This window comes from Oppia nitens, unplaced genomic scaffold (genome assembly GCF_028296485.1).
Source record: "Oppia nitens isolate AA-2021 unplaced genomic scaffold, nextdenovo-longstitch-racon4-pilon3 scaffold1_pilon_pilon_pilon, whole genome shotgun sequence".
In the NCBI taxonomy this organism is placed as follows: domain Eukaryota; kingdom Metazoa; phylum Arthropoda; class Arachnida; order Sarcoptiformes; family Oppiidae; genus Oppia; species Oppia nitens.
This window is the reverse complement of record NW_026533199.1, coordinates 11,135,685-11,161,535: the sequence shown is the minus strand read 5'-3', so window position 1 is coordinate 11,161,535 and position 25,851 is coordinate 11,135,685. Positions and strand designations below refer to the sequence as shown.

The following is a 25,851-nucleotide window of genomic DNA, read 5'->3' as shown; positions in this document are numbered from 1 at the left end:
GGGTCTATCAATGTATCGGTGTCGGTCACCAGTACATCGCCAGTTCATACATAGACCCTATTTTGTTTGGACAGTCCTACTATCGCTAATTGTCAGAAACATTTTCTACATACTCTATCCGCTTGAAGAGCATAAGTTTCGTCTATATATTGCCGACTTTGGCTACTTTATGGGTATCCGTGTCCCACTAAACCTACTGTCCCTTGTAGCTCATTTACTATCATGGGGATCGCTTAGCATTGCCATCAAAAACTATCGGAGAGGTATAGGTGCGCGTGAGATGCGTGTGTTTGAAATGATGGCCGGTTGGCTAACACCCGAAGATATTGGCCTAAACGATCGGCGCTGTATCTATAATATTGTCAAACGTAATGGCAGATTGTTACGGTTTGCCGAACTGGTTATACCAACTAATAAATATGCGGCCCTAATGTTTATCGGGTCATCATTCATAGTTGGCGGTAATTTGACGATCGGGGAGATACTAACAGTACTGGTACCGCATCTGGTCTGGTGGGTAATGTCGGCCCAGTTTGTTATGTCAGGTATATTGTGGAACTTTAGCTACTATTCGATGATTATCTACTACTTGAACACTAAACTACAGTTTCTCAATGAGTCGTTACGCAAACTTAATGTTGATAAGCAATGTGGTGTTGTTGGTGGTGGCGGTGGGAACAGGGCTAAAAAACTACGAACCCTTTTAAACCGATTTAATACCATATATTCGGAAATTGGTGATTATAATCGTAACTATTGGACCAAATTTATTGGACTAGTTTGGAGCCTATTGAGTATGGCTGTAACATTATCGTTTTTTGTTATACTAGATGACCAGGTTAATATTATTATCAAGGTGTTTTTTGCATTTTTCTGTACTATATTTACAGTTGTAATGCTGTTTATTATACAAATATCGGCTAATATATTCAAAGAGGCGATGCTAACCTATAAACTGTTTCATTCGGCCTATCAAACTAGGTATAGGGTGCCGCTAAAATTTAAGGTAAATTTTTTTATTTTATTATTATTGAAAAATTGTTTCATTTATACAATGTTTTTGTAAATTTTTTGAAAATTATCTGATTTTTCTGATTAGTTATTTTGTTGCTGTTGTAAATTAGAAACTACCTAACTACAATTTGATGTATATATATATATATATATATATATATATATATATTTAGTTTTATTTTATAAACTACTGGAAAATAATTTTTTAAAATAAAATATTTTAGTTTTTATAATAATATCTGTTTTTATTATAACTATAGAATTTATGGCATTTATGGCATTGTTATATATAGATATATTTTTTGTTTTATTTATTAGATATTATCGATTACCGAGCGATTGGCCAAAAAGCGCATTGGCTTTCAGTGTTGGAAACTATTTATTATAACCAGATTTCGCGGTTATGAGGTTTGTATAAAAATAATTTTTTAAACAAAAAATATTTAAACTCTTCAACTATTTTTTAATAATATGCTATCAAACAATTATTTTTTAACAGATAATTGCATTTATAGTATTACTTTATCTGAAGTCACTTGAACGTTTTAATTAAATATTATTAGTATTATAGTAAATAATGTATTTATATTTTGGATTAACTATTTAAATATTATACAATATAATATAAAAACTGTTATTTAAAATTATAAATAAATATTTTATAATAATAATAATTAATATTAAATTTAAAAATTATTTATTTTATAAAATGTAAAAATAAAAGTAGTAACTTGTAAATCACTTAAATTTGTATTCAAATATATAGTTATTTAAATAATTTTCTAAATAAAAATAATATTAATTTTAGTTTATCATAATACTAATTAAACAATACAATTACATAAGTTATTTTTTATATTAATAATAATAATTACAGTTTGCATATTAGTATTATAATTTTATAAATATTTACATACTTATAGAGTCTAATATAGAATATTATAAGTTATAGTAAAAATAAATATTTTTTTATTGGGAATAATAATAATATTATTATTATAATACAGTATATATATGACTGATTATTATATTATTATAATAGTATTATACGGATAGTCTATGTGAAGATCAGCATAAACTAAAAACAGTCGGTCGACTACATACTATACAACTCAACACTCAACAACTAAATGTAAAAAATAAATGTAAAACTAAAAAAAATAAAAATTTGAAAATAAATTTATGATAAAAATAAAAGGCATATTCACTACAATACATATTTTATATTCTATATTTATAGCTTTGTAAATCATTTTTTTTAATTTAAATTATTATCTTATTATAAAATTAAGATTTTTTAAAAATAATAATAATATATTTTATTTTTATTATATACATTAATATAAATTATAATTATTTTAAGGTAAATAATTATATAAAAATAATGTATTTTTCTTAATGATTTATATAAAAAACTATTTTATAAATTATATTTTACATTTTTGTTATCATATACCATATAATATATAATAACAAACATTTATAATAATCTATAATATAGTTTTTGTATTTATATTATTTTGAAAACAAAATAATTAAAAATAATAAATTATGACTTTTTATTATTATGTTAAAAAATACTTTAAATGTCAATTAACAATTAATCTAATTAGACTAGACAAATTAATTTTTTATCATATAATTATATAAATTTATATTTAAAAAAAAATATTATTTATGTATAATTATTTATGCTAACTAATCAATCTATTATAATATGTATAAAATACGTTTCAATCAATTAATATTAAATACTTTAATAATATACATTATACTAAATATATACATGTAATTCAAGTATCAATCTCTAACCAACTTAATTATTAGGACCGGTATCTCCATAACAATAAGATATTTTTTAACTATAGTTTATTTCTTCCTCAAAATTATTTTTAATTATTAATGTTTTTCTATAAAAATAAAATTTTTTCATTGTTTGTTTTAGTTATAGCTACTTATTGTTATCATATTTTATTAACTAAAATTATTATTAATTTACATAATATTTAAATGAAAACTAAGCATATGCATATATGTATAGTACATTAAAATTATTTAAAATAAATATGTATTTTATTTTGAATATTAATCAAATATGACATAAATATTTTGTTTTTTTTGCAGATTTTTTTTCGTAAAATATTTATATAAAGTACTTCATAATAAATTATTATATTGTATAATTATAATTAGTCATAAATACATTAATATTGATATATTGCTATTGTATAACATTAGGTTTAATAATAATCAATATTGTCGTTAAAGTAGAGAATCTTAAACAGCGGCGACGATATTATTTACAATTATCTTATCAATAATATATTGAATTAAAAAGTGATCAAGGGTAATCTTGTAGATAATTTGAAACTGGATAAATTCTAATTGGTCATTTTTATATTAATTGTATAATTTGCCAGACAATTGTAACCTACTAACATTTATAAATTTTTTTTGAACAGTCGACTGTAAATTATATGGCATAAAATACAATTAATAGAAAAAAATTACAATACAATACCAAATATTATCCAGTTTAAAATTATCTAAAACATTGGTCCTTGGTCACTTTTTAATTCAAACGTATTGTTGAACAGATAATTGTAATTTAATAGCATCGCCGCCGACGCTGTTTAAGACTCTCTATCGTTACAGCAATCAAACAGGCGTTGAGATTACCTTTACATATGACGCAACTTTATATACACAATAAAAGCTACGATAGCTTAATGTTAACTAACATTAGGTACAGTCCAGTCCACTACATAAGTAACTTATAATACTGTAATAATTTATCATAAGTAACCAAAAATGAAAAATATTAGATCCAGTAATCGGATGAACAATTCTGCCAATATTGACAGCACCGGTATATCAAAACAATCGGACACTAATAACATCAACAATACGATAAATCTATCTGAACACATCGATACCATTGATTTGCTGCAACCATTGCCCCATTATCTACGGGTACGTAATGCTGATACACACATGTATCGTATGGGTCTATGTATCGGTGCCGGACACCAGTTCATCGCCAGTTCATACATCGACCCTATTTTGTTTGGACAGTCCTACTATCGCTAATTGTCAGAAACATTTTCTACATACTCTATCCGCTTGAAGAGCATAAGTTTCGTCTATATATTGCCGACTTTGGCTACTTTATGGGTATCCGTGTCCCACTAAACCTACTGTCCCTTGTAGCTCATTTACTATCATGGGGATCGCTTAGCATTGCCATCAAAAACTATCGGAGAGGTATAGGTGCGCGTGAGATGCGTGTGTTTGAAATGATGGCCGGTTGGCTAACACCCGAAGATATTGGCCTAAACGATCGGCGCTGTATCTATAATATTGTCAAACGTAATGGCAGATTGTTACGGTTTGCCGAACTGGTTATACCAACTAATAAATACGAAATGATTCAAACCCTACGCTAATATATATTTTGTTTAAAGTTTATTATAATTTATAAAATTCTATTTAAGTTGAAAAGCTTAGCTACCAGTGCTGCCTCAACACACGTGAGCTTAAATGTAATGGTGGACTGAAACCAATAGTTTGGTTAGAGTTGGGTTAGCTATCGAAGTGGTCGGTAGAGTTGGTTTAGCTATCGAAGTGGACGGTAGAGTTGGTTTAGCTATCGAAGTGGTCGGTAGAGTTGGTTTAGCTATCGAAGTGGACGGTTCAGTCTAAGTGTGTTTAGCAGTCAGTGGACTGTACGGGTGGGTTGGCGTAGTACTGGCCGATAGCTTTAATTATATTAATTATCAGTTTTATTGTTTAACGCATTTATATTATTAATAAAGTATTGTAAATATATTATATACTGTGTTTGTGATTATAGTAATCGTTTAGCTTATGGGTGATTATAGTGATTGCAACAGTAGTGTGTAATAGCTTAGCCGCCGCAACACGTGTCTCATCGTTCGGGTCTACAGCTGGTCATTGTATAGGTCACACCTTTACCGCATCGCTATAAGTGGTCGCTCATCTGAGGCTATAAGCCTACCTATTTAACGGGAGAGCATAATCACGGGTCTCATAGCTAAGCCCCGCAACCCGTGAACTGCAACCGCACTGCTACAGTTGATGGTGTGCCAGTTGGCGACACCCGTAGCAGAATCAATCGTTACATAAGCTGGTGGAGGCGCCCGTTCTCCCTGTTTCGTGAACTGCAGTGACCAGAGATAGCAGTTACATAAGCTGGTGGAGGCGCCCGTTCTTCCTGTTTCGTGAACTGCAGTGACCAGATATAGCAGTTACATAAGCTGACCATCATATGAGTAGAAACTTACGCAATAAGCAGGACCTCGAAGAGAGACATCGTGTCAACAATTAGCTAAAAAGGATCGCACGGGACAAGCGTTAGGAAAAACTGAAGTGAAGCAAATTGCGGACGAAATGAAAAACAAAATGGCATCTAAAGCTGAAATAGATGCCATTTCTAAAGAAATTATCGCCAAAGCTAATGCTGGTTTTTATGTCGATATGAGTCTGTTTTTTGAGGACATCGAGATTTTAAAGAAAGCGCAGAAAACGACAGATGAAAGCCAAAGACAGGAGCTATTCAGCCGATTAAGCTTTTTGAAGGACAAGGATTGTAATCACCATCGCTGGAGACAGAAGTAGCACCGGAAGAGCTTACCAACGCAAAGACGCTTAGAAACAACGCAAAGGATTCGGGAGAGATGGTGGACGCACTCGCGGAGGATAAAAGCTTTGACGATAGCCATAGTGGAGACCGGGAAGTGACCAAAGGATTGGCACTGTCGGGGAACGAAGCTATTGATCGTAAGGAAGGAACCGAAGCAGTGGTCGCCTACTCTACGACAACAGCAGCCGCTGTTATAGCAAAGTCTTCAGAAGCTCTTAGCATAGGTGTTGAAGCAAAGCAAGCGTCGGAAGCGATTACAGTTGTAATCAAAGAAGTAGTAGCTCTTGAAAAGGAAGTAAATAGCAATATCAGCGAAGAAATGGTAGAAACGATTGCCGATAGCATAGCTCCAGAAGAAGACAAAGAGAATGACAACAGCTATGACAACAAAGAAATGGTCGACACGATAGCCAACAGCTCAGCTCAACAAACAGAAGAAATAGTCGTCGCGTTTATCGATAGCTTAACTCAAGAAGACGACCAACAGAAGAACAACAGCGATACCATCGATGAAGTAATCAAAACAACCGTCGATAAGCCAACACAAGAATTAGACAACAATGACGGAAAAGCTATCGAAGAAAACACCGCAACAACACATGTGAAGACAACACAAAACAGCGACGAATCAACAGATTTAACAGAAATATTAGAAAGCGTTGATTCAGGAGATATGTCGGGAAATCAAGAAAGCGCTAAAACAACGATAATATCTGAAAATATTGAAAACAATACAAAGGTTTTGGACGCATTAGCTAAGTATTGTTTGACAGACATGATTACAGATATGAGAAGCTTTAAGACATACAACAGTGTTAATACCGGATCGTCATTAAAGACATTAAAGCGATTGAGAGGACAGCTAAACAAACTACAACAACAACCCGAAGAAATAAAAGACCGAAAGCTCGCCAATCATAAGAATCACATAAAAGAAATGCCGACAAAAAGCCAAGTGTTTGATAGAGGGAAACAACAATCGCATCGCATATCCAGCGCAGGCATTCAAGTGGAGCTGAAGACACCGCGCATAGGAAAAGCTACAGGAGCTCCACATAACAGCAGCACAACCCGGATGGTTGAACCTAATGCTTATGGATGTAATTAGAGGACTAATTAGCGAAGTAGTGGGGAAGGGACAAGCGTTCGGTTGAAATTATTTTTTTTGTATTTAAATTTTATTTATATTATATAATGCTATTCACGTGGGCGTGAATCGAAGTGGTGCAAATATGCTGCCCTAATGTGTATCGGGTCATCATTCATAGTTGGCGGTATCTGGTGGGTAATGTCGGCTCAGTTTCTTATGTCAGTTATGTTGTGGAGCTTTATCTACTATTCAATGATTGTCTATTACCTGAAAACTAAACTACAGTTTCTCAATGAGTCGTTACGTAAACTTAATGGTGATAAGCAATGTTCTGATGTGAACAGGGCTAAGAAACTACAAGCCCTTTTAAACAGATTTAATGCCATATATTGGGAAATTGGTGATTATAATCGTAACTATTGGACCAAATTTATTGGACTAGTTTGGAGTCTATTGAGTATTGCTGTAGCATTGTCGTTTTTTGTTATACTAGATGACCAGGTTAATATTATTATCAAATTGTTTTTTGCATTTCCCAGTTTAATGTTTACAGTGGTTATGCTGTTTATTATACAAATATCGGCTAATATATTCAAAGAGGCGATGCTATCCTATAAACTGTTTCATTCGGTCTATCAAACCAGGTATAGGGTGTCTCTGAAATTAAAGGTATAAATGTTTTTTTGATGTTATTTTTAAAAAAATTATTATTTATACAATGTTTTCATATATTTTTTGTGTAAATTTGTAAAAAGTTTATCTTTTATTACTTAAATATTGAAATTTGACAACAAATATTTTGACAGTTTTTTTTAACTTATAAAACTTATTCTAATATTTAATAAACTGGATAAATAATAAATAATACTTTCAAAGAGGCAATGCTAACCTATAAACTGTTTCATTTGGCCTATCAAACTAGGTATAGGGTGTCCCTAAAATTTAAGGTAAATGTTTTTTTGTTATTATTAAAAAATTGTTTAATTTATACAATTTTTTTGTAAATTTTTAAAAATTATCTAATTTTTGATTAGTTAATTTTTGTTTTAAATTAGAACCTAACTAACTATAATTTGAAGTTTATAGTTTATAATTTTATATTTAAAAAATAGTTTTTTTTAAATAATAATTTCAGTTTTAATAATACATAAACAGTTATAAAAGTCATAATAAACAGTTATAATAATTTTATAACTATAGAATTTATGGCAGTTTTGTTATTTTTTTTGTTGGTTTTATTTAATAGATATTATCGATTACCGAGCGATTGGCCAAAAAGCGTATTGGCTTTCAGTGTTGGAAACTATTTATTATAACCAGATTTCGCGGTTATGAGGTTTGTGTCAAATATTTTTTTTCAAACTATTTTTTTTAATAATATGCTATCAAACAAATATTTTTTTGACAGGTAATTGCTTTAATAGTATCACTATATTTAAAGTCATTTGAACAGTTTAATTAGATATTCTTAGTAATATCTTATTGTAAATAATGTATTTATATTTTGAATTAATTATTTTAATTATTATACAATATAATATTAAAGCAGTATTACTTTAAATGTTTAATATTTAATAATAAGTATTTTTATTAATTCGAAAATATATTATATTTAATGATAAACTAAACAATGTACAAATAAAAGCAATTAATTGTAAATCACTTAAATTTGTATTTATAAACAATACATAGTTACAAATATTTTTCTAGTATTTTAATATTTTTTAGTTAAATGTGTGCAAACAAATAATATTATAAATAAAAATAATAATAATGTGTTTTCATAAAAAAAATAATTAAAATTTAATTTAATTACATAAGTTATTACTTATATTAAAAATAATAAAAATTACAGTTTTTATATTTGTATTAAAAATTTCATACTTACAATATAAATAAATACTTTTTATTAGGAAAAATACTAATATTATTATTATTATTTTATATATATATAACCGATTAACATCTATATCACAAACTTATTATAGTATTGTAGAGTATTTTAATAAAATTTTATTTATTTTACTAATTTATTATTAATACATGAATATTACATTGATCAATTGAAAAAATATTAAATCATTTAAATATTTATAATAATTTTTGTTTAAATATTATTATATAATTCAATAAAAAAATATTATTATCAATAAAATAATTTGCAATAACAAATTAAATTTATCAAGCTGATAATTTTTAGTGACATTTATCGACATCCTCATATTTGACATTATTATGAAAACAATCTTGATTCTTTTTATAGCCATCAGGATTTGATTTTTTCAACTCCTCGTAGTGTTTCATCATATGTTCAAAACATTTATCCTGGTCATTTGTTTGCTCTTTACGAATTTCCATACCTTTTTTAACTTCATCTGGCAATGCTGCTTTAACACATTCACCATATTTTGCAATATCCTCGTTTACTTTAGTATCTTTGCAATTACCTAGTTTCAAATTTATTCAATAATAATATATTTATGTTTAAATAATTAAAATATGATTTTTATATAAGTAATTAATAAAGTATTTTAAAATTAATTTTTTTTAAAGCTATATTTACCACAAAATATTAGTTTCATATTTTTAAGATCTTTTTCGCTATATTGACATAAAACATGTTGAATGCCAACAACAATGACAATAATAGCCAAAAACATTATAGTTTTCATTATTGCTGTTTTATATTTACGTAATATAATAAACAAATGAAATAAAATAATTTAAACTATTTTTATAAGAATTATTATTTTCATTAAATATACAATTATTTATATACTTTTTTTCTGAATGATATTATACTAAAAAATAAATTTGTTTATTCATTAGTTACATTAATTAATTTATAAAATAAATAAATAAAATTAGCTAGTTATTGTGTTAGGTGCAAATTTTAAGTATGATATATTAATTAAAATTTGTATTATTAATATGTAATTGACTTAATTAAGCAAATTTTAAAAAGTTAGATAAAATTTTTAAAAATCTACTTATTATAGATAATAATATTAATAATATAATAAAATATAATACTGTATTATATTATCATAAAATTATAGATAATTTATATAATAATGAAAAAATAATTAATATGTAATTAATATATGCTGTATTACTATTGATAATATGTATAATAATAATAATAATTTAAATGTTATTTACTAATCTTTACCTGATTAAACAATTTTGTTTATAAATTAAAATTTAATTATATATAATAACACACACACACACATTTAATTAAATAAAACTAATTAATATCATTATGTTATAATAAATTATATAGAAATTTGCATTTAATGATTACTTATAACTGATTTATATTTATTATTTATAAGTATTTAAACTAAATTGTTTATTGTATAATAATTGCAAAATATTTTTTTTTATAAATGTGTTCAAACAATTAATATTTTAATTAAAATAATATAAATATATGGATTATTCTAGATTAATGTTTTTAAAAAATCTATTTGACAATTATTAAATAAAATATTCAAAGTACAGTAGTTTTATTAACATTTATTTATTACAAAATACAGTTTAATTATCACTATAAATTTATAATAATTTAAGTTATCTGTTATATTAACATAAAAAAATTAGATTTAAAAAAAATAAATTTAGAAATAAATAATATTAGCAATACAATCAATATTAATATAATTAATAGCCATAAGTTATGGCCCATAACAGTATTAACTTACATTTTTTATTGTAAATATTTGTAATTTATTATAATTCAAATTATCGACATATTAACATAAAAAATCATTTTTTTATAATAAAATAAAAAAACAAAAACAAAAACAAAAACAAAAGTAATTTATATTAAAACAATATTAAACAATAACAGCAAAAAAAATACATTATTAAAAATAGGAATTTAATCAATTTTAATTATCTTAATAAACTTAATTATCTGTCATTTAATGACATTTATCGATATCTTCATATTTGACATTTGTTATGAAACATTCCTCCATTTTTTTATAGCCATCTGGTTTGGATTTTTTCAGATCATCGTAATGTTTCATCATATGTTCAAAACATTTATCCTGATCATTACCATGCTCTTTTTGAATTTCCTGCTCTTTTTTAACCTCATCTGGCAACGCTGTTATAACACATTTATCATATTTATCCAGATCCTCTTTCACTTTGGCATCTTTGCATTCACCTAGATAAATAGTTATTTTTTAAAAAATAAAAATTAATATTATATATAATTAATAATATGATATACCAGTACTTTATAATAATAAATTAGTTTATTTTAAAAAGTTGACAAATTTTTTTAAATAAAAAAAAATAATTTAATTATATTTACCACACATTATTAGTTTCATGTTTTTCAAATCTTTTTCGCTTAGATTACATGAAACTAATTGAATGCCAACAACAACGACAATAATAGCTAAAAATATAATAGTTTTCATTTTGAAGAAAATTAAACTGGATTTTAGTTTACAATTTAAATAACAAATTGTTTTAAATAAAAAGTTAAATTTTATCTGTAAATTTTTCATTTATACATTTAACAGTTACTTTTATATACTTTTATTAAAATTAGTTTTGCGCATACATACTATTTTATTTACTAGTATTAAAGTTTGTTTAAACATAAGTTACACTGATTAAATTTTCAGATAATAATTAATTGGAATTCAAAATTATTTTGTTAAATGAATATTTTTATTGCAATTTACTAATTAATATGAAAATGTTGTTTATATAGATTATATAGTTTTAATACATTTATTTTTAATACAGAATAATTATATTGATTAAATAATATGATTAAATAAATAAAAATTTATTATACAGTTACTATTATTCTCTTAATATTATTTTAAATTATATCGAAATATAATGCTTTAAATATTTTTTATTAATATTTATTTAAAAATATAATACAATTATTTAAAAATTTTACTATATCGATATACCTTTATTATATAATATAATTAATAGCCATAACAGTATTAACATATATTTTTTATTGTAAATATTTGTAACTTATCATAATTCAAATTATCTACATATTAACATAAAAAAATAATTTTTTTATAATAAAATTAAAAAAAAACAAAAGTAATTTATATTAAAACAATATTAAACAATAACAGCACTAAAAAATACATTAATTAAAAATTACAATTTAATCAATTTTAATTATCTTCAACAAAAAATGATGATATAATTTAATGACATTTATCAACATCCTCATATTTGACATTTTTATGGAAACATTCCTCCATTTTTTTATAGCCATCTGGTTTGGATTTTTTCAGATCATCGTAATGTTTCATCATATGTTCAAAACATTTATCCTGATCATTACCATGCTCCTTTAGGATTTCCTGCTCTTTTTTAACTTCATCTGGCAACGCTGTTATAACACATTTATCATAATTATCCAAATCCTCTTTCACTTTGGCATCTTTACATTCACCTAGATAAATAGTTATTTTTTAAAAAATAAATATTATACATAATTAATGATAAGATATACTTTATAATAATAAGTTAGTTTTATTTTTTTAAAAAAGTTGACAAATATTTTAAATAATAATAAAAATAATTTAATTATATTTACCACACGTTATTAGTTTCATGTTTTTTAAATCTTTTTCGCTAAAATTACAAGAAACTAATTGAATGCCAACAACACAGACAATAATAGCTAAAAACATAATAGTTTTCATTGTAAGCAAATTAAACTGTTGAAAGTTTATAATTTAAATTAAAAAAAAAAATAAAATTTTATATATAATTTTTTCATTTATACATTTAACAAATGTATTTATATACTTATACTAAATGTAGTTATGCTTTACATAATATTTAGTTACTAGTATTAAAGTTTGTTTATACATAAGTCATACACTGATTAAATTTTAGAAAATAATTAAATGTATTTCATAATTATTTTGTTAAATAAATACGTTTAGTGCAATTTACTAATTAATAAAAAATGTTGTTCAAATAGTTTATTTAAAATAACAAGTATTTTTCTACATATAATAAAAATATTTATTAGTAAAATGATTAAATAAATATAAAATTTTATTATCAGGTAAAAGTTAATTAAAGTTTTTATAAAAAAATAGTTAAAAAGTATTTATTATGTAATTAACATTAAATGCAATACTCTTTATTTTATAAAAAATACATTTTTATTAAACTTAAATACTTTATTATAATTTATAGTAAAAGCACTAAGTTATTTTTATAATTTAAAATAAAATATAAGTTTTAATAACAAAATAATTTTTAAAAAATTGGATTAAATTGGATTAAACTAATTTTTTTTAAATTTAAAATATTAATTATAATAATAGAAAACAATAAATTGCTTTAATTTATCTAAACGAGAACATAAAAAATTTATAGATTAATAAAAATAAACTAAAAAACTATTTGATTAAACTTTTTAGTTATCATAATAAGTAGTAGTAGTAGTAGTAATAGTAGTGATAATTTTTTTTAGTGACATTTATCCAGATGTTGTCGGACAACGTTAGTATTGAAACATTCGGTAACTTTGATAACTCCTGCGGGATCTTTGCGGGAATACTCAAGCATTTCAGTCATCATTTTTTCCATACAAACATCGGGATTGGATTTGTTTGCCTCCCGTATAGCCATCATTGTCTGCATTTCTTTCGGATACAATTCTGCTGTACAGTCCTTAAACTTTTGCAGATCGGCTCTCACACCGGCATCTTTGCACTCACCTATTGATTAATTAATTAATTAATTTTAAAAAATTGTTTTTAAATTTTAAGAATTTTAAATATATCTTAAATACAATTACCGCATAAAATCATTTTTCCATGTTTTTTGAAATCTTCATCCTGGGTATTGGGTTGTCCAACAACTAGTTGGCCAACAATGGCCAATGTTGAGACAATCAGTAGATATTGATACTTGGTCATTTTTATGTGTGTGTAACTGTTTGTATTATAAATTATATTTATAAATAAAGCAATTAATTTTAGTTTTTTTTTGTTATATATAACAAAAAACAAACTAATCAATTTTTATTATAGATAAAAACATTTTTCTAAAATTATAGATAATAATAATTATATAAATTTAAGGAATATTATTAAAACATAAATCATATTTGAAAACTTTGTATATTTTACTTACAATTGAAATGTTTGTTTTAAAGATTTATTATACAAATAAATGTTTAATAACTTGAGTTAATATACAAAATTTGTTTAACATTTAACATTATGAGTTATCTATTTATATATGATTTGACATAAATAATAATACAAATAAAATTTCATTGTTTAAGCTAAAATTATTAAGTTAAATAAAAGAATATTTATAAAATTATATATTTTTATTATTTAATAAAATTAATTATTACAATTAGATGTAATTTTTTTTGAAAAATAATTCTATTTTTAATAATAAAAAAATGTCAAGCACAATAAAAAATTTTAATATACAATTATATTTAAATATTATAATTAATTTATAGCATATAATACACTTGTAAATAACGTGATAGTGTAATATATAATTATTTATGGATTACAATTTTTAAAATAAATTTTTATTTAAAATAAAGTATTATGGTAAATTTAATTAGATTTTAATAAAATATAACAATGTTAATTATTATATAATTATTAACATTGAATTTTACTAATTTTTATATTTTGTATATTGTATATTGTTTTTTCATCACACAATTGAATTTTATATTTAAAATTATATTTTCTAAAATGTTTTATTCAACACTTATTAAAAAAACAAAATAACTTAAAGTATTATTTATATGTTTTTTAAATAAAATAACTCATTCTTAACAATAATATTTTTTTTATATATTTATAAATAGTTTACTGTTTTGAAAATAATTCAGCAAATAATCAAATTACTAATTATATTAATTTATTGTAATTGCATTTAATAAAAAATTATTTTATTTTCTATTAAATAGTTGTATATTCAAACATAATGTTAATTATTTTAATAATTTAATTAAATATAACTGATACAATTTATTAAAAAATTTTGCATTTATTTAAAGTATTATTATTTTTAATTACAAATATTCACTTATTTTTAACTAAAAATATGTTAATTAAAGTTAAGATTATTATTTTATCAAAATTATTATAAAGTTTACAGTTTATTAAAGAAAAAATTATTAGAAAAAAATTATATAAAAAACCAAATAATATATCAAAAAAAAAAATTAACTGATATTTAAAATATCAATAGAAAAAATACAACAAATAATAAAAATTATATACTTTTTTTGTTTGTTAAATATTTCAATCAATCAATCATTCAATTAATTGATTAATTTTATTTAATGACATTTTGCGAGATGTTCACGAACTACGTTATCGTGAAAACAGTCCATAACTTTGATAACACCCGACGGCTCCTGTCGTGCGTATCCCTCGAGTTCTGTACGCATTTTTTCCATACACGTGTCCGGAGCGGCTTTGTTGGCCTCACGTATGGACATAATGTGGTCGACTTCGGTCGGGAACTGCGCCCGAAAACAGTCCTTGAACTTATCGAGATCTGCTTTTACGCCATCATCTTTGCAATCGCCTTAAAGTTTTTAGTTTTTAAATTTAAAAAAAATTTAATTAATTACTAAATTAAATATTAATTGGAAATATTTTTAAATATTTAAAAATTATTTGAATAACTTACCGCACAAAACCATTTTAGCATTTTTCTTATACTCTTCACTGAAAATATCTGTCGACACTACATAACCAACTAAAACAGTTAGCGATACAATGTAAATAAATTGTATCTTGGTCATCATCATTATCATTGAGTGTTATCTGTACTATTTTATAATAATAATAAAATAATTAATTAGTATAGAAGTTTAAACAATTTATATACTTTTTTTTAAATAAAAATTTTTTTAGTATTAATATAATAACTTTTTTTTGAAATAAATAAAAACAATTAGAAAAAATTTGTTAAAAATACTAAACAAATATTTCGAAAAAAATTAATCAATACATACATATGGTTTACACTTGTATTAACTAAAGATTAAATATATAGATTAAATAATATATTTAATATTTTATTATTAAGTAATATTGATATATTTTGAATGCTAAATATTAAATCTTTTATATATCAAATAATTTCAAGCAAATTTATATGTAAATATTTTTAAATGTACTTTTAATAAACAATTGTTTGGCTTAATTAACTGTAAATACTATAACTAGAACTATAAAATTAATTATTTTGTTATTCATTATAACTCATAATTAAACATAATTAATTATTTTTTCAAAAAAAAATTAACTAAATAATATCCAGCAAACTTTAATTCAATAAATACTTAAATAACATAATTAATTAGGACATTATGATAATAATAATAATAATGTACTTAATGTGCTAGACATGCATGAATAGTTTAGCCATTGTCATTTTACTTTATTGTACTAAAAAAAATTAAAGTACATAAGTTATTAAAAAAATTTATTTCTTAAAAAAAATAATATATCAGAAATTTAATATTATATAAAATTCTGCATTAAAAACAATTACTATTAATTTATAAAAATAAAAAACTTTATAAAGTATTCATTTAATATTAATATAGAATATTTTATATTTACGTAATTAATTTTTTTGTTATAAACTTTTTTTGTACTGTTTATAAAAATGATCATAGAATTTTTTTTTAATATTATTAAAATACAATAAACAATAAGTTTTTTAATAAATTTTCTATCAATATAAATATATTAATTAAGTTAAATACAATAATTTATATATTTATATGTATTCATAATAATAAATAAGTTTTGCAAAATATAATAAATATATTTATTGAAAAAATGTTATGACTTTGTTATTAATATAAGAAAAAATTATAATCTATAAAATGTATTGTAATAAAGAAATTATATACATTAACATAAAATATTTTATACATAAATAATTAATTAAAATTAATATATTTAAGTACAGGAAAAAACATTATTATTAGTTTTATATTTTAAATTTTTGAGTCATAATGTACTAGTAATTTGTATAGCAATGTAAATAAAATTAGTTTAAACTTATCAAATATGCTTAAACAATACTAATGCAATATTATTACGGTCATGGATGATAAAATCATATTATTATTGATTAATATAAAATTATTTATTTATTTTTTATTTGTTTATTTGATAACAAGGCTGACTATACTTAATACTTAATACATTAGTAAAAAGGAAAATAGTTTTATAATAATTTGTAAAATAATAATAATTTACAAACAAAAAAACATTAATATAATGTTATATATATATACTATATTTTTTAATTGATATTTTCATATATCAGATTAATATATCAATAAATTATAGTAAAATAATTAATTAATTAATAAAATAATCAGACATTTTGATATATTAATAATATATGTATTATAATTAATGTAGTACATTAATCTATGATAAAGCATTAATTATATAATTAATTATTTTTCAAATTAAAACAAAAATATTAGTAAAATGTAATTATACTTAAAATTAAAACATACAGATTAAATTTATAAATACATACTATTAATATTATTACACAAAAAACACCAAATATTTATATATTTATAATTATTATAGTTATTCTAATTCTAATTTTTTGAATCATTATCAATTCTAATATATGTAAAAAAAATTATACATTAAAAATAGTCAATCTAATTTTCACGAATTCCTGAAAGGAATACGTATATGCATTCTAAAAGTCTGTCTGTCTGTCGGTCTGTCTGTCCCACGAGGACATGGGTTCGAATCCAGACTCCGCTACAATTTTTTTTTATTTTTTCCTTTTTAAGTTAAGGAATTCGTATGGAAATGCTTTTAAAGCATTCTCAACTAGTTTATATAGTAAACTATTGGTGATTTTATTTTTAATTATACTAATTTAATTGTTTGTTTGCTCTACTGTAGTTTATATTGGACTTCAATTTATAATCGAAATTATTTATCATTTTAAAACAATTGATATGACAAAAAATAATTAAATGGTTGAACAGCATTTTTAAAAAATTAAATTTTTCAAATATTTGAATAGCATACTTAAACCATCACCAACATCACCATAATTATCAATATTGTCACCAATTAGTGGTTTATTATAATTATTTTGGATATCACTACCACTACCATCATTATTATTATCATCAGTAGTTTGATTTTTTAATTTTGTTGTTGATTATTTCTAATTAATTAATATAACTAAATACCAAAAAAACATATTTATACTTTTTTTTACAGACTATTTGATAATCAATTTATAATTAAATGAAATATTAGTAAAAATAATGGTTTTATAATAAACAACATACACTGTTAAATTTTATTTAAATTTATAAATATATATAATTACAAAAAAAATTTTAGTTAATTAATCATACAAATTAAAAAAAATTATTAATAATTAAATATTAAAATAAAAAAACTAATAATTAATTTAGTATTATTATTATTGTTATTATAGTTATTTTAATAGAATTAACTAAAATACATTTTTTGATTTTTTTATAATTTTATCATTATCAAATCTCATATATATATATATATATAAACTAAAACATTTTCTATTTTTAGGGAACTATTGGTAATTTTGATTTTTAAAAAATAATATTATATTCATTAATTAGTTGTTGTACATTAAATACTCCAATAGTATGATTATCAACCAATGAGTTAATTTATAAAACCATTCAACCCATTTAATCCTAATCCACTAATTAAACTTTGTACAAGTGTTCCTAAATTACTTAATCCATCATTTTCGGCAACAACTGGTTTATTATAATCAGTTTTATTATTATTATTTTGGTCATCACTATCACCATCAATATTAGCATCAGTTTGATTGACATTTGATAGACAAAACATACAGTATTGATGATAACTAATACATATGATTAAAATAAACACTTTTAAACTAATCATTTTGTTGTTGTCGTTATTATTAATTTATAAAACTAAATACAAAAATATTATTTTTTCGTACTTATTATTTATAGACTGATTATATTATTTTGAATAATAAATTTTATACTATTTATTTTTTTAGTAATAATTGTCTGGAATATTAGCGATATTTATACCAAGAAAAAAATCTATATCTAAACGAAAAAATAATGATTTATTATTATTATTTAATAAGATTTATATTAAATAATAAATTTATTTTATAAACAAAAAAATATAAATAGTATATCATATTTTAGTATTACTGTATGAGTGGTGTCAGACTAGGTATAGGTAACTATCATAGGCTTTCCAAAGTAAAAACAAAATCAACTAATGGCAGGATTTGTGTTTGTGGTACACTTGGCTGACCCCATATATTATCCGGTAGATTGTATTCATCACTTAAAAACCAATAAATTATTTATTTTTTAATCACTACAGTCTCTCTCTCTAATTCAATAAATTAATTAAATTATTTTCTGAAAAATATAAATAAAACTTTTTTTTATTTAGTTTTTACTAGAATTTTTATTAAAAATTTAAATTTGTCAATTAAGCTAAATATTTTGTACATTTAAATAAATATATTTGAATTATTAGTAGTCATCGATTGTAAATATAAATAAGTAATTAATATATGATTAATAATTTAAAAATCAATTAATTAATTTTTTGAAGTATAAAATTTTATTTATTATTTTAAATAAAAATTAGACAAGATAAATACATTATTATTATAATGTTTATTTTCGAATTAGATTTTATTTTAAATATAATAATAATTAAAAAAAATTAATTAAATGAAAATACTAATTAATTAATTAATTAAATATTATCTTTTTTTATGTTTACATTTAGTCTTTATTAACTCTAGTTATATCTGGTTTTGATTCAATACGTGTATTCATTGTACAAAAATTAGAAATATACGGTGTTTTCAATTTATTTTTCACACAATCAGCAAAAGAGTTATGAAATATGTAATAATCATTTTTCATTGTTTTACGCATTTTTTGAAATATAAACTGTTTTATAGCCCGTTCACAGTTAGCAGTCGTTTGTTTGTATTCAATGGCAAACTCTAAATGATCTGATAGTGATTCCGTCCAATTGTTTATATGTGTTACGCATGTTATAAACGGTTTTAGGGGTACTAACTCTCTATCGCATGTACCTTAAAAACATATATATATATATTAAAAAATCGGTTATTAATTTAAAAAATATATTTTTTTTAAAATGTTAATTAAATAAAATTATTTGTTTTTAATAATAATAATAATAATAATAATAATTAACTAACATTTAACAAATAATACAAAAATAATAAATTAACAGTTAAAGTGTAGGTAAAACAATAGTATAACAGTAAAAAAACTAATTTCTAAATTTATAATTTATAGAGATAAAAAAATAATTATCAAAAGTTTATCTATATACTTTTTAATTATCATAATTTTTTTTTTGAAAAAATACTAGTGTTATTTTTTAAAAAAAAATTATTTATTAAATAACACGAATTAATTGTTTATATTATTTATTTATTTGTTTAAATATAAAAAATTATTATTGTTTAAATAAATAATTAATATTTACCGCAAAGTCCTCTATATAAAATATCATGTCGCAATAGTCTTAACTTTGACCGGGGCATTCCTATTTCTAGAAAATCTTTATCTTCACACAATATCATTGAATTAATTAACAATATTGTTGTTAATAATAATAAAATCAACTTGATCATAATGATTATTAAATTATATTTATATTTTATTTTTTATTAAAGTATTATTATATATAGTTTTTTTTATGTTTTTGAATTAAATATTACAAACTTAAAATTCAAAATGAAGTTTGTATAATATTAATAATAATTATAAAATGTAATTTATATACTATTAATAAATTTTATACTATTTATTATTTTTTTTACTAATAATTGTGTAAAATATTAGCGATATTTATACCAACCCAAAAAAATCTGTATTTAACAAAAAAAATATAATTTATTATAATTATTTAATAATATTTTTACTATTACCAAACATTTTTTTAAAATTATTTATTATCTAAAATACATTAACTTTTGTAAGTGTAATTAAACTTTAAATATAATTGATAGGATTATTGCACTACTAAAATATTTTAGTAAATTATTATAACTATATTAGTAAAAAAATAAATAGTTTATACTAAATCATTACTTTTAATTTTTATGATTTTATGTTATAATTAAATATTTTAAAACTATAGTAAATCACTAATTACTAAAATTACAAATAAAAATCTAATTTTTATTAATTTTATAAAACAATTAATATAAATATTTGATTTTTATGATATATGTAAAAAAATCTTTAATATAAATTATTTATTGAGATACTTAACCTAATAATAATATAAAATTATTAGTTTATTGAATTGTTAATAAATTAAATCTATTTAATTTCAATTGTCAATAAAATATTCAAAGTAAAATAAACTACATATGCATTATTCAATAAATTGAGTGCTATTTTATATGATTTATATTAAGTAATAAATTATTTTATGAAAAATTACAAATAAATCTATTTTTATTTAGTATTTACTAAATTTTTTTTAAGAATTTAATATGTAATTTTTTCAATTAAGTTTAATATTTAAGTTTTGTACATTTACAGAAATATTTAAATTATTAGTAGTCATCGATTGTAAATATAAATATAATTTGTATTAATTTATTTAAATAAAAGTAATTAATATATGATTAATAATTTAAAAATCAAATAATTTTTTAAAGTATAGAATTTTATTTTTTTTCAAGTAAATATTAAAAAAAAATAAATACATTATTATTATAATAGATTTTTATTTTATTTTTAATATAATAATAATAGTAATTAATAAAATGAAAATAATAATTAATTAATTGAATAAATATTATATTTTTTTGTTTACATTTAGTCTATATTAACTCTAGTTATATCTGGTTTTGATTCAATTATTTTATTCATTGTACAAAAATTAAAAATATACGATGTTTTTAATTTATATTAAGATATTTAAATTAATAAAATTTTTCGTATATCATAAAAATAAAATATTTATTGTATAAAATTATTAAATAATTTAAATAGTTCTACTATTTTTTAAATAGTTAATGAAACATAAAATCATAAAATTAAAAAATTAATTTATTATAATTATATTTTTTAATTCTATGATTTTATGTTTCATTAACTATTTAAAAAAATAGTAGAACTATTTAAATTATTTAATAATTTTATACAATAAATATTTTATTTTTTTATTAATTTAGTTATAAAAATTTGTAAAAATATTTTAGCAGTGCAATTATCTCATAAATTGAATATAAAGTTTAATTACACTTAAAATAGTTAATTTCATTAATGTAGTCAATATTTCATATTTAATAATAAAATTAAAAAAAACATTAGAAGTAAATATACTTAAGTAAAAATATTTTATTTAAAAAATAATCATTAATAAATATTCATAATAATAAATAAATCTATTTAAGTTAATATAATATGAATATTAATTTTTAATAAATATTATAAATGTTTGTAACGGAGGGGGAAATTGATTGCACCCGTAGATCAACCAATAGACCAATGGGTAAGCGCTCCGTTACTATGGCTAGGTGTAGCTCACAAATATATGCTGGACACGATAACACGGGGGTGATAAACAAATACAACAGGGGTTACAAATACATGGGGGTTAACAATACAATTAACAAATACGTGTTCGTATTCGCTATACGAACGGAACCGGAAGTTACAGTTCGAACGGTAATAACTGAATCTATCGTCGAACAGAATCGAACCACTATTACCGCCAGAATATCAAAACCACAAAAACATTGACTCTAAGCCAATACTCGGCATAGAAAACACATACAGTATTTTGTCAACAAATAAACCAAAACTTATGTAACTTTAAATACAAACTTTTATTAAATGTTTATTAATTAAACTTATAAATGTATTATAATTGAGATCATTATTAAATTATTTAATTATCAAAACCGATAATTAAATTACTAAATTAAATTTAACAAAACACAAATTAAATGCCCTAAGAGTGGGACTTAAAAGTTACACCAAAACATGTGTTAATTGAAGGCCGTTTTAAAACACAACTTTCCTCTCTCGAGTGTAACACTGGACTAAAAAAAGTAATACAAAAACTAAAAACTAAAACATTACAAAAAACATAACATATTAAGGTTAACATATAATTTCAATATTGAATATTAAAATACAAAATAGTTTTAAACTTATAATCGAAAGTCAATATTATAATAAATTGAATAAATAATTAAACGATTAAATGATTGAAATGTTTTAACATTTCATGTTTATATAAATTGTTTTATAAATATTAAAGTTAAATAATTAATCGAAAAAAACATATCTATTATCTAATGTGTTATAATTTTAAATATTTATTTTCTTAATAATATTATTATTATAACATTAATTATTATTTGAACCATACTTTTCAACTAAATTTTCCAAAAGTTTAGGTAATTTTGTTAAACTGTTTTCCCAACAAATTCTTTGTGATATTTTTTGCATTTTTTCAGTTAAAATATTATCATTTAATAGTTTTTCAATAGCTCTCAATAGTTCCTCTTCAGAGCACTTGTAGGCATCGAGTCGTATACCATAACCTTTTTCATCGACTCTCTGTGCGTTATCGTACTGATCGCTAAACAGTGGCATAACTATCATAGGTTTGCCAAATGAAAACGTTTCAGTAATAGTATTGTTTCCGCCGTGAGTTATAACCAAATCAACTAATGGCAAGACATTGATTTGTAGTACACTTGGCTGACCCCACATATTATCAGGTAAATCATACTCATCACCTAACGGTCCTTTCGATACAATAAACCTGTGCTGAGATTTTGCAAGTATACCGACTAAGCGTTTCATGTTATCAACATCTGCGCCTCCCATTGAACCCAACGAAAAATATATGAGATTTCCCGGTTTATCCCGCAATTGTTTCGGTAATTCAAACGGCAAGTGTTGATCATTTCTCATAAAATTATCAAAACGATACCAATTGTCTGGTAGTGGCCGTACGTCTTGATAATCCAATTCCAATGGATAGTCATATATATTAAGATATTTAGAATCGTTGATATATTTTGGGAACTTTAAGGGCGGAAAACCGTTTGCTATTTCCAATGCATTCATCCGATCCCATGATTCTTGAATTCCCTTTTTATATATATTTCTAAATCTTTGCCATTCACTGATGGGACCCGCTATTGGTAATCCTATTATGTATTTTTTTAAAAATAAAATAATAAAATAATATAAAAACTACTACTACTTACCAGAAAAAAACGGTGGTGTCCTATCATCGTCTAAATAACAAAGCGGATTACAAGTGCATACCAATACCCAGGGTATACCCGATTTCATAACCGACATAAGTGTCCCAAACTGATCGACTAGTATGACGTCGGGTTCGACATCACGTATTGCTTGTTCAACAAAGCCGTCAATAAAATGTTGACTTTCATAGAAAGCTTCCGCCCATTTCAAATGTATGTCTAACTTTTCCCAGGCATCGGCCGGTCCAATAATACCCGACTCTATCAGTCCCAGTCCCCAGTATTTGACACCCGATTCGGCATTTTTTCTATTTTCCTGCGACCACAGTATCTCTCTGATGCCATACGTTTCCATTTTACCCTTCCATAGATTATTGATACCGACTGTACATTTGTGTCCCGATTTCATCAGCACCTGTGACATAGCTATGACCGAGTTTACATGTCCGGCCCCGTCAAACGGTATAAATAATATTTTTAATTTTTTATTTGACATTATTATTATGTAAATAAATCAAATAGTAGATTTTTATTTTTTTTATTAATTAACTATATTATATATGTATATTTAATAATAATAATAAACAATAATATAAATTATTATAATTATAACACTTTTAAAAAAGCTTTACAAACACTTGTGTTGTTGTTTTTTTATAAAATTCAATAATATAGTAATTTATATTTTTTAAATAACTATTTATATACTGTATAATCAGCAATAATTATTGATACAGTACATGCATTATATAATTAATTATCAAATCAAAATGTACATCATTGAAATTGAAAATAATTTTTTTTATTTTATTTTATTTTAAGTGAATCAATAATAATACTGTAGTAGTAATACTTATACAAGGTTATTTAAATTATTATATTATAAGTTATATAAATTTATATATAATTTATAACTTACCCTAAATTATAAGTACAGTAAGTGTGTTTAGCTGATAATTTTTTTTATTATTATCAAATTATAATATAAACTTTATAATGTGTTATAGATTGCACTTATAAACTCCTGTTTCCTAATGCACTTTATTTTCAAATTTATATATTATTAATATTATACTATTAAAATTTTTTAAACAATTTTTGTTTTATAATACAAAAAAAATGTTTATGAATTATAAAAATTATATATATATACTAGTTTTGCCCGCACAACATGTATAGTCGTGCAATTCTTTTGCTAATTTTAAAATACTTATAAGTAATTCGAATGATTGCCTAATTTGTTTTATATAACAAACTACTTAACCTAATGTAACAAAACTTTATAATCAATACACAATAATACGTCTAAACTCTTGAGAATTTTAGATTTTTATGTATATTTAAATAATTTTATAAAAATTTAAAAGTTTAATAATTTTTATGAAAAAAATTTGCATTTGAAAAAAATTACAAAATTTTTCGCTTTTAACTAACCTCCCGGTGCCCTGTGATTCATACAATATAGCAAAATGTAATAACACAGCACCTGCCTACCTGTCCATAAAGCCTAACTGAGCTCAATAATCATTTAAAATTTTCCATAGAAATAACATTGCTTTAAATTCAAATTAAAAATTTTAACACAAATAGAAAATTTTTGCATTTGAGAAAATTTTATAAAAATTTAGCACAGGTAGCTTACCTCCCGGTGCCCTGTAACTCATATAATATAGTAAAGTGTAATTACACGACACCAGCCTACCTGTCCCTAAAACCTACCTGAGCTCAA

At 22.4% G+C, this 25,851-nt stretch overlaps 6 protein-coding genes across 6 annotated transcripts; all 6 read right to left on the bottom strand.

The window, feature by feature from the left end:
- Nucleotides 1-8,953: 8,953 nt before the first annotated feature.
- Nucleotides 8,954-9,480, bottom strand: LOC128952488 (uncharacterized). Its single transcript, XM_054297890.1, has 2 exons — nt 9,331-9,480; nt 8,954-9,214 (listed from the first exon to the last, which is right to left on the bottom strand). The coding sequence occupies exons 1-2, from the start codon at nt 9,437-9,439 to the stop codon at nt 8,964-8,966; spliced, it is 360 nt and encodes a 119-aa protein (XP_054153865.1). The 5' UTR covers nt 9,440-9,480; the 3' UTR covers nt 8,954-8,963.
- Nucleotides 9,481-10,696: 1,216 nt separating this feature from the next.
- Nucleotides 10,697-11,288, bottom strand: LOC128951456 (uncharacterized). Its single transcript, XM_054296703.1, has 2 exons — nt 11,098-11,288; nt 10,697-10,947 (listed from the first exon to the last, which is right to left on the bottom strand). Exons 1-2 carry the CDS (start codon nt 11,204-11,206, stop codon nt 10,697-10,699), a joined length of 360 nt encoding a protein of 119 aa, XP_054152678.1. The 5' UTR covers nt 11,207-11,288.
- A 610-nt stretch (nt 11,289-11,898) lies between these two features.
- LOC128952474 (uncharacterized) lies at nt 11,899-12,495 on the bottom strand. The gene is made up of 2 exons (XM_054297876.1): nt 12,367-12,495; nt 11,899-12,222 (listed from the first exon to the last, which is right to left on the bottom strand). Exons 1-2 carry the CDS (start codon nt 12,473-12,475, stop codon nt 11,972-11,974), a joined length of 360 nt encoding a protein of 119 aa, XP_054153851.1. The 5' UTR covers nt 12,476-12,495; the 3' UTR covers nt 11,899-11,971.
- Nucleotides 12,496-13,227: 732 nt separating this feature from the next.
- Nucleotides 13,228-13,998, bottom strand: LOC128952464 (uncharacterized). The gene is made up of 3 exons (XM_054297866.1): nt 13,926-13,998; nt 13,588-13,724; nt 13,228-13,507 (listed from the first exon to the last, which is right to left on the bottom strand). The coding sequence occupies exons 2-3, from the start codon at nt 13,706-13,708 to the stop codon at nt 13,257-13,259; spliced, it is 372 nt and encodes a 123-aa protein (XP_054153841.1). The 5' UTR covers nt 13,709-13,724; nt 13,926-13,998; the 3' UTR covers nt 13,228-13,256.
- Nucleotides 13,999-15,108: 1,110 nt separating this feature from the next.
- Nucleotides 15,109-15,834, bottom strand: LOC128951455 (uncharacterized). Its single transcript, XM_054296702.1, has 3 exons — nt 15,793-15,834; nt 15,465-15,606; nt 15,109-15,359 (listed from the first exon to the last, which is right to left on the bottom strand). The coding sequence occupies exons 2-3, from the start codon at nt 15,589-15,591 to the stop codon at nt 15,109-15,111; spliced, it is 378 nt and encodes a 125-aa protein (XP_054152677.1). The 5' UTR covers nt 15,592-15,606; nt 15,793-15,834.
- A 7,416-nt stretch (nt 15,835-23,250) lies between these two features.
- Nucleotides 23,251-24,925, bottom strand: LOC128951454 (NDP-glycosyltransferase YjiC-like; the record flags this gene model as incomplete). The annotated part of the gene is made up of 3 exons (XM_054296701.1): nt 23,251-24,062; nt 24,123-24,600; nt 24,863-24,925. Coding segments are annotated over 3 exons (1,353 nt in total), but the record flags the coding sequence as incomplete, so codon positions are not given.
- Between the last annotated feature and the right edge of the window lie 926 nt (nt 24,926-25,851).

Excerpts from the sequence above, each read along its gene's own strand:
- LOC128952488 (XM_054297890.1), bottom strand. The coding sequence starts at position 9,439 with ATGAAAACTATAATGTTTTTGGCTATTATTGTCATTGTTGTTGGCATT. Across the intron at positions 9,215-9,330 it reads TATGAAACTAATATTTTGTG|GTAATTGCAAAGATACTAAA; the intron begins GTAAATATAGCT and ends ATTTGAAACTAG.
- LOC128951456 (XM_054296703.1), bottom strand. The coding sequence starts at position 11,206 with ATGAAAACTATTATATTTTTAGCTATTATTGTCGTTGTTGTTGGCATT. Across the intron at positions 10,948-11,097 it reads CATGAAACTAATAATGTGTG|GTGAATGCAAAGATGCCAAA; the intron begins GTAAATATAATT and ends CTATTTATCTAG.
- LOC128952474 (XM_054297876.1), bottom strand. The coding sequence starts at position 12,475 with ATGAAAACTATTATGTTTTTAGCTATTATTGTCTGTGTTGTTGGCATT. Across the intron at positions 12,223-12,366 it reads CATGAAACTAATAACGTGTG|GTGAATGTAAAGATGCCAAA; the intron begins GTAAATATAATT and ends CTATTTATCTAG.
- LOC128952464 (XM_054297866.1), bottom strand. The coding sequence starts at position 13,708 with ATGACCAAGTATCAATATCTACTGATTGTCTCAACATTGGCCATTGTT. Across the intron at positions 13,508-13,587 it reads TGGAAAAATGATTTTATGCG|GTGAGTGCAAAGATGCCGGT; the intron begins GTAATTGTATTT and ends ATTAATCAATAG.
- LOC128951455 (XM_054296702.1), bottom strand. The coding sequence starts at position 15,591 with ATGATAATGATGATGACCAAGATACAATTTATTTACATTGTATCGCTA. Across the intron at positions 15,360-15,464 it reads TGCTAAAATGGTTTTGTGCG|GCGATTGCAAAGATGATGGC; the intron begins GTAAGTTATTCA and ends AAAAACTTTAAG.